Source organism: Limulus polyphemus, unplaced genomic scaffold, assembly GCF_000517525.1.
Source record: "Limulus polyphemus unplaced genomic scaffold, Limulus_polyphemus-2.1.2 Scaffold4731, whole genome shotgun sequence".
Classification (NCBI taxonomy): domain Eukaryota; kingdom Metazoa; phylum Arthropoda; class Merostomata; order Xiphosura; family Limulidae; genus Limulus; species Limulus polyphemus.
Window position 1 is genome coordinate 9334 of NW_013670341.1, and position 9680 is coordinate 19013.

The 9680-nt window shown below is 36.0% G+C and overlaps 1 protein-coding gene across 2 annotated transcripts in view; it reads right to left on the reverse strand.

Annotated features, from left to right (window-relative positions):
* Positions 1 to 9680, reverse strand: part of LOC106471605 — a 34366-nt gene that overhangs the window by 8510 nt on the left and 16176 nt on the right. For both annotated transcript variants that reach the window (XM_022400218.1, XM_013932217.2), the window contains exon 2: positions 1903 to 5489. In XM_022400218.1, the coding sequence (XP_022255926.1) occupies positions 1903 to 4538 (2636 nt within the window). In that variant the 5' untranslated portion in view covers positions 4539 to 5489. The remainder of the gene's footprint in view (positions 1 to 1902; positions 5490 to 9680) is intronic.

The following is a 9680-nucleotide window of genomic DNA, read 5'->3' on the forward strand; positions in this document are numbered from 1 at the left end:
TATATATATATATATATATATATATATATAGTTTAGAAAAATGTGTTCAAAAAATCCGATGAAGTCTGTGGCTTCCATTTAGATGTGTAACACACTGGAGGTTAAATAAAGGGTTACTGTGATTGTCCTTCAAGTATGTGAAGTCTTCGTGTAGAGCGCAATATAAAAATACGACGCTTTTAGAGGGCTATACCTTTTTGTGGACCTCATCGGTAATTATAGGGTTAAAAGTCAGATTAATTTTCTACAAATCCAAAAGATTACGAAATGTTTGTTTGTTTGTTTGTCTGTTTTGAATTTCGCGCAAAGCTACACGAGGGCAATCTGCGCTAGCCGTCCCTAATTTAGCAATGTAAGACTAGAGGGAAGGCAGCTAGTTATCCCCACCCACCGCCATCTCATGGGCTACCTCTTTTTACCAACGAATAGTGGGATTGACCGGAACATAATAACGCCCCCACGGCTGAAAGGGCGAGCATGTTTGGTGGGACGGGAATTTGAACCCGCGATCCTCAGATTGCGAGTCGAGCGCCCCCTAACCATCTGGCCAGATTACGAAAGGAGAGTGGAGAAGCAGTAAGCGACGTTAAAGATGAAAAACAACAACTTTAGGCACTCCATAATTAATCCCTGCAACAAGCAAATTTTACTGTTTGAGATTTTGTTTGGTTGTGGTTAAGCACAAAGCTACACAATAGACTATTTGTCCTGTGTCCATCACGAGTATCGAAACCCGGTTTTTAGCGTTGTAAGTCCGCAGACGTACCGCTAAGCCACTGAGGGGCTGTTTTGTTTAAGTAATAAGATGAGAAATATAATATTGCGTTTAGAAGAATTTTATTCAACAAGGTAAAAGTTGTCAAAGTGTTCATCATATTACAGACTTGTTCTTTCAGTATCTCTAATGAATTGATTTTGATATCTAGTATTTCTAAGAATGACGGATACATTTGGCATACAGTAAAGTATACGAAACGTGTTTAATTCGGATATTCGCGCAAAACTACACAAGGTTATCTGTGCTAGCCGACCCTAATTTTGAACTGATAGACTAAAGCGAACGCAGTTCAGTCAACATTGCCTACCGCCAATTCTTGGGCTACTCTAATCACCAACACTTAATAGGCATCCAAACAGACAGACAAACTAATTGAATAATGCGATTTAACCTTCACTCTCATAACGCATTCATGGCATCAAAAATGAGGAGCGCGATTTTACGTGAAACGTGGATCCTCAGATCTACAGCCCAACAAGCTAACCACAGGTCACGCCCGGTCAACAAACAGTACACATCAGAAATGAAACTTTTAAAACGTTCGATGTCCTATCTTCTATTATATTTCCTTTATCATTATTGGATTCCTCGTTTTAATTGGTACGCCGGTAGGATAGTGGTAAGTTTAAGGAATTACCTTAAAATCTGGGGTTCGATTACCCGCGGTAAACCTCAAACCTCAGTTATACCTCAAATGCAGAACATTTTCAAATCAAGTTCACATTCCAAAATAATGTGACGCTCAGTTCGACAGCTAAGTTAGGAGTGTTTTTTTTTCTGTATTAAGTTTTTATATATATGTTCTAAATGATTTAAACACAACTAACAGGTTTCGAATAAACCTTACAACTAATCCGAAAACCCCAATTTATCCATTACACGATGACAGCGTCCGATAATATTTATGTTTCTTCCGCTGAAAACTAATCCAAACCATGTTATTATCACCTTTTATAAACAGAACAAACACATTGTAAGGTATGGTGATAATTATTAGGGCATCATTAAAATAATTCTGACAGAACGAAAAAACAATTATGGGTTTAAAGAGTTGGAAAAATTAAGTGAAATTTTAATATTTTTTTTTTAGTTACCGTTGTTGCCAAGAGACTGAAAATCCGTACCTGTAGCTGCTTTTTCTTTCTTCATTACTTGCTTGGTCTTCTGTAAAATCTTCTAGTGGAAACGAATTGAGAGGATCTTGGGTCTGTCCATCTATTGCAGCTCTATCACGTTTATGAGAATTAGGGTTAGTTAACCTTTGATCATCAAATGGCTTCTGTATGATGTCCTTAGGGGTATTACTGTTTTGGATATAAGTCTGATCCCTTAAGTTTCCATAAAGTCCATTCTGTTCCTCACTGTCAATGGATTCGTCGGGAGTTTTGCAAGGTTTATAGTTGCTTTGGTTTACTTTTACTTTTTTAATTACAAATGTTTGGTCTTTCTTGGACGAAATGGGTTTCTCTTTGCTTAACCCACTACTCTTTAAAAACTGTTTTTGTGACTCTAGATAATGGTCAATAGTTCCGTTGTCGTATTTGATTTTCTTTGGTTCCCGAATGTTTTCCAGATCTTCGACTTTTTCCAAGCCCATTTCATGTAGGGTTAGTCTTGTGACCACCCTTTTAGCGGTAGGAACTTGTCTTAACCATCTGGATTTTTTTCTCAATCTTATGGAATGATAAAACTTACTTCTAGTATTTGATTCTTCACTACGAGGCAGTTCTTTGGAACATTCAACTTCTGAAAGATTGACAGTTTGACTGCATTTGCGTCTTCCTTTTCGTTTCGTTGGAGGAACCGAATATTCACCACAACCACTGATCCTTGGTTTAACTGTTTCGCTGAAATCAGAGTAGAAGTCCTGAAAATCACCATGTTCAAAGTTAAATTCATCACAGAACTTTTGAAAAAGATCTTTAACCCGAACATCATTTGGATTAACAAATGACAAGTCGTCTTTGAGGTCCAGCGAGTTTAAAAACACGGTGTGGACAAGTTCTGTAACGACATCTCGCACATCAGGATCAACATCAGAAGCTATATTCTCACAGCTGTAATCTGGTGAAACAACCAGACCATTTTTCCTGTAGCTGTCTTCTTTTCCTGCTGTCTCGAAATCTTCCATCTGAATGGTTTCAAAAGCGTCATCTCTTTCTCGAAATTTTGTGGTTCTCTTTTTATATCTTTTACAAGTAACTTCAGTTATCACGCCATTTTCAATATTGGTATATACCGACAACGCTGAAATCTTTCTCTTTTTATTTGAAATCTCGGAGAACATCTCTTGACTTTGTTTTCTTGTGTATGCACTATCGTGCTGCTTTTCCCTGCGTTTTCTAGTTTTTATATAAGCGCCTAAGCTATTGGTAGTTTTTTTTTCACAATTACTTTCCGAAATGTCCGGAAGTTTCTTCTCTTGATGGTACATACTTCCGGATTCACTATCAATACTAACTCCTTGTTTCTCATCAACAGAAAAAAGATCCAACAAATCTTGGTTTCCTTCATCAATGGGAAAATCGTCGCTTTGGTATTGTTCATCAGTAAAGTATACTTTATTTGGAGAAGTACCACAATGTAACTGATTGTTAGTAATTTCACTTGTACCCGGCTGATTTTGTACACCGCTGTTTTCTTTATCTAGACAATAAAAAACATCCCCTCTTGTTGGAACAGAAATTAAAGGAAATGCAGGTTTTGATTCATCCTGTTCTACGCTTCCTACTAAATGTTCTCTCACTGTGCATAGTTCCTGGTAAAAAAGTGGACTAGTTGATTGGCCAACACGCCTAGTTTCGCATGTTGTTGCTTCAACATGGATTTTGTTTTTTTCTGCATCTGTTCCAGAGGTTGAAAACTCTAACAAAGCATTGTGTTGGTGATGTCTATAAGAGCACCCTTCTTTCGAAACTACACGAGCTTCACAGGAAGCAGACATTTCTTTACTATCGCTTATAGCTGTACTGGTACATGATGCTTCGGAGTTTTCAGTAAAGGTTATCTCTGTGTTTAAATCATTCGATCTGTGTGTAGTTTCGTTCGAGTGTTCAGAAATACTGATGACATCTTCATTCCTCAAAGTTGCTTTATTAGCAGGGCTTTTCGAGACATCCAAGTATGACTTCAGTTCTTCCGATTGAGAACTACGATGAGCGAAGTGTAGTTTTGGATCACTAGTTACTGTTTTTGATTGTAACTCGCTTTTGGAATATTTGCTGTAAAACGTCTTTATTAGTTCAGCATCTAAAGTAACTTCGTCATCAAGCATTTTTAACTCTCGAGTTTCTAAAAGAGACTGACAGTCTGGTGCGTTCATCAGAGCCTTTAAATCCTTAGTTTCTCGAATTTCTGATAAGGATTGACAATCAGAATCATCCGCCTTGATTCTTATATCCTCTTTTCCTCGAATTTCTGTAAGAGAATGGCAGTCAGGAACATCCTCCACGATCATTAAACCCTCCTTTGCTTGAGTTTCCGTAAGAGTCTGACAGTCAGGAACATCTTCCACGATCATTAGTCCCTCCTTTGCTTGAGTTTCTGTAAGAGTCTGACAGTCAGGAACATCCTCCATGATCATAAGTCTCTCCTTTGCTTGAGTTTCTGTAAGAGTCTGACAGTCCGGAACATCCTCCACGATCATTCGATCCTCCTTTGCTTGAGTTTCCGTAAGAGACTGACAGTCAGGAACATCCTCCACGATCATTCGATCCTCCCTTGCTTGAGTTTCTGTAAGAGACTGGCAGTCAAAAAACATCCTCCACGATCATTCGATCCTCCTTTGCTTGAGTTTCTGTAAGAGTCTGACAGTCAGGAACATCCTCCACGATCATTAGTCCCTCCTTTGCTTGAGTTTCCATACAGTCAGGAACATCCTCCACGATCATTCGATCCTCCTTTGCTTGAGTTTCTGTAAGAGACTGGCAGTCAAGTACGTTGTTCGTAGCTCTTAGATCGCCTGTTTCATCAATAGATCTATACATTTCTTTCTCAGATATGTCATTTTGAGATGACAAATTTGATGCTGACTCAAGATCAGGAAAACCGTTTGTTTCTCCGCCGAAGTTATCCTCTTGTTTCTTTTTACAAAAAAAGCTCACAGACTCACAATCCTTAAAAAACATATTATTATTATTTTCTTCACAAAAACACAACGATCCATTTTTTTCCTTTTGTACACGTTTGAATCCATGTTCTTGAAGATAATTTTGGCATATCTCCCTACCGAAGAGTTGTCTCGCTTTAGTCAGTACATCCTTAGGCAAGTGCTTTACATCAACAAAAAAGGGCTTCTCGGGTTTCTCCAACACTTCCTCGTCATTTCTGATAATCATATTCTTTGACTGCAGGCTTTCTGCTTTGTCGAAACAATCCCCCTGATATTTGGGCCACACTTCAGAAGGACCTGTACAAACAGCAGTAGAAGTACTGGAGTTAGTGGAGCAATATTGACCGTTCGGCCGGTCCACATCTACTTGTTTATCGTTGCTTAGATACAGACTTGCGTGACTCGCCAACATGGTTTGTGTCAAATCGTTTTCATGACAGGCAGCGGCTGGTACATTGTTTTTATAGGTGTCTTTCATATCTTTTGATTTTGTTACTTTTGTTAAGTTTGAACGGAGAGGGTAATTAGTAGGCAAAGGCAGCTGTTTTTAAGATGGGTATTCGAGAACCAGGTGCTGAGGTCTTGGCAGAATATCACCATCTGTAGCAGAAGAAATAGAAATAAGGCAATTTAATCAACTTTTGTTTGTAAATTTAAAACGAAAATCAACTTTTGTTTGTAAATTTAAAACGAAAATAAGTATGCAGATAAAAACAAACAAAAGAACACGAGAAAGCCGGATTAAAGCGATTATGTTACCTCTGAATTTGAGCTTACAAGAAATTGACGAATTAATTAACGAAACGCAGTTGTGATTTAGATATAACTTTTAGTACCTAGAAAATGTATTAAATAATAATTGATCAAGAAACACAAAGACGGCGTAATTCAGGGATAACAGTTAATACGTATTCTAATATTATTTAATAATAATTGGTCAAGAAAAACAAAGACGGCGTAATTCAGGGATAACAGTTAATACGTATTCTAATATTATTTAATAATAATTGGTCAAGAAAAACAAAGACGGCGTAATTCAGGGATAACAGTTAATACGTATTCTAATATTATTTAATAATAATTGGTCAAGAATAATGGACAAGTTGGATATGAAAATTAATACGTATTCTGATATTATTTAATAATAACTGGTCAAGAATAATGGACAAGACAAGTTAGATATAACAATTAATACTCATTATAACGTTATTAAAACACAACTGGTCAAGAATAATATAGAGGTAACTTCAAGATTTTGGTCAGTACGTATAAACTCTTACAAGATATGAAAACAATACTGACACTAAAAGCTTATTTGAGATGTGTGCAATGTGAAATAATATAAACATATTCTTCATCAAAACTCTCTTTAAGGCAGACATTAAGTTCCTTATGGCGTGAGGGACGAATTGTTGTTCTAGGAAAGGAAGATTATTGATATTCAGTTGGAAACCCAATTAATTTCTGGTTTCACATTATTCTTAGATGAATAGTTACATCTGAAAAAAAAAAAGAGTCTCTGTAAATATATATGAAGTAGAGTTGTCTTTCTGTTGTCATAAGGTGTTGTGAGGAAGTGGTAAAACCTATTCTGATTAAGGATCTCAGATGGACCCCCAAATATCGTGTTAAAAACCGATAAGCAATTAAAGAACGGTTTCAGTTTGGCAGCCTTTTCAATTTATCGCTGCAGCGAATGAGGGTTTTAACTTAGAGAGAGGGTCTGTAGAAGAATGCGTAATGCTGAAGCCAAACGAAAGTGACGTTTTATGCTGCGCGTAGCAAGGGTACTTTTGCATATGACAAACAGTTCGTATGCTACTGCTCGTCCCATTTATAGCATTATTATCAAAGCTAGGCATTTCCGGCTACGTTCGCAACTACACATATATATATATCTACAACTAAGTTTGTTTCTTCGTTTGTTTATAACTAAGCACAAAGCTACACAATGGGCTATCTCTGCTCTGCCCACCACGGACATCGAAACCCGGATTCTAGCGTTGTAAGTCCGCAGACATACCGCTGTGCCACTAGGGGTTTTTTGTTTGTTTGTAATTAAGCACAAAGCTACACAATGGGCTATCTGTGCTCTGCCCACCACGGGTATCGAACGCCCGGATTCTAACTTCGCAGACATACCGCTGTGCCACTGGGGGGGCTACAACTAAGTAAACATTTATCATTTTACTTTTATTGATGCAGTCTCAGAAGATACATTTGTACAAACAAGTAAAATTATTTTATTTACATTTCGCTCACTAACCAGAAGAAATATCTAACACGTGTCAAAGTGAAACAATGTACGAGCCGATTGTTTCGTCCTGTGAAAGCATCCCACTAAACGCTATAGGAAAAAAACAAATCATTCTGATCAGACTCGAGAATCAGGCTCATCCCAAATCCAAGCAGTTTCACACAACTCAAAGATCTCTTCAAGCTTCCGCGAAAGTCTCCATAATTTCTCCTAAAAAGTCTTTGTTTTATTATATTTCGGAGTTGGGTACGTTTTTCCTGGAATTCTTACTCAATACGCGAAACCTCAATTATTTAGGTTAAAATGAATACATTTAAGTGGTTTTGCCAAGGTAAAAAAAAATTGTGGGGGCGATTACCGCGCACAGAAATTCCTTTGAGAAACACAAATTTATCATAAATGTGTAACACTTGGCATATTTTTTTTTTTTACCAAAGAATCTTTCTCCAGAATGTCTTTACTAAATAATTAAAAAATAGAACACAAACGAACTATATATTTTTTTACCTGTGGTTTTGATGTAGCAGAAGCTGCCACATTACTCACGTTATGGTTCAACGAAATCTGGAGAAAACAAGTTATTTTTATAAAGTAACTTAAGCCTAATGTCTGTTTATCTTTCCCTCCGTCTATCCGCCAGACTATCTGTTAAGATTTTATGATTATACACGATACTGTTAGCTCTTGAAACATAGCAAGATGAATAACATATCCTGGACGGAGCAGGAAAGTTGTCTCTATCGGACACCTTTGTTTGGAGGAAACCGATCTCGCCTCGAGCGATAATAATAAAAAAAAGCGCGGGAAGTCAACTATACAGACCATAAATGGTTTACAATACTACTTTATTGCCACATCCTTACATTCAACAGTAGTGCCACATCCTTACATTCAACAGTATTGCCACATCCTTACATTCAACAATATTGCCACATCCTTACATTCAACAGTATTACCACATCCTTACATTCAACAGTATTACCACATCCTTACATTCAACAGTATTACCACATCCTTACATTCAACAGTATTACCACATCCTTACATTCAACAGTATTACCACATCCTTACATTCAACAATATTACCACATCCTTACATTCAACAATATTACCACATCCTTACATTCAACAATATTACCACATCCTTACATTCAACAAAGACTAGGGCTAAATACTGCTTTAAAAGTAACACGAAATGAAAGTTAATTAGAATTTTATGCATTAATATATTTAAATTATAAAGAAATATAATTAAGTTCGGTCGAGGATTTCGATAAAGTATTTACTAAATGTTCTTAGCAGTAATTAAGTTCGAAAGTAAAGTAGGTCAAAACCTTGGAAGTTAAAATGTGACTTGAATATGTATATATATATTAATAATCAATGTTTAGTATATTAAGTAAGTTCCCAATCTAAGGCTTACAAATAAGATAACATACGTACGTATTTCATTATTGTACTGCTTACAGAACGAATAACGAAGACTGGGCAACATATATCATATAATAAAGACTGGGCAACATTTTGTAAAACAACTGCAGTCACGTGACACTTATTGTAATAGTCAAGGTTTAAAGACACACACACACAAACATCAAAAGAGAAAAAACGTAACTGTTTATTTATCCACAAATCTGCAGCTAGATGTCGCTTCACATATTATTCCTCTGTTGTTATGTGATTTTCACTGAAATATTTAATAAAATCGATATTGAAAAGCTAATTATATATATATATTATTATTAACATCGTATCCTAATCTAGTATTGAACTGATTTACATTTAATATAATCCATTCATAACTAGTTATGCTGTAATCAAGATCCCGTATTCCCATACCGTGATGTAAGAACTAGTTAAGATAGGGGATTAGTTCCAGTTAATTTAGTCACACTGCTTTCGATGCATGAATAATTTATCTACAAAACAAAAACTCATCTGTACATTTACAACAAGTAATTGGATAATAAGAAAAGCCTTTAGTCAGTGGTGCCAGTTTCAGTCAATCGCAAGTTATAAAAGTACATGTACTATGCACCAAAAAATTGTAGCAATTAAACAGTTAGTAATTCTTAAAACTCTGACCCAAACTTTGTTTGTCAATTTTTATATAGAATGCCATTAAGTAGATAAAAATGATTTAACTCAACATTTTGAATACACTTTGATCAACACTTCGTATGATTGCTGTTAAGATAACACTACACAATGGACTATCTTTGTTGTGTTTAACGCAATGATCAAACCATAAATTTTAGGGTTAAAAGTAATTAATACTAGAAAATTACATTTGTCCGAACGGAAAGATTAGGGCATATCACACGGTGGGGGTAACACCCGCGTGCTACAAATGAACCACGGTTATATATATATATATTTTACTTCTGATGACAAATGTTGAGAAAATATATTCAACAATACCTTGCTTAGTGCTGTAACTGTTGTAGTTACGTCACAGTGACTTTAACTTAACATACTATTTTTCTGTCCAATAAAGCAAACTATCTTATCTCTAGAAGATATAAATAGTAAAC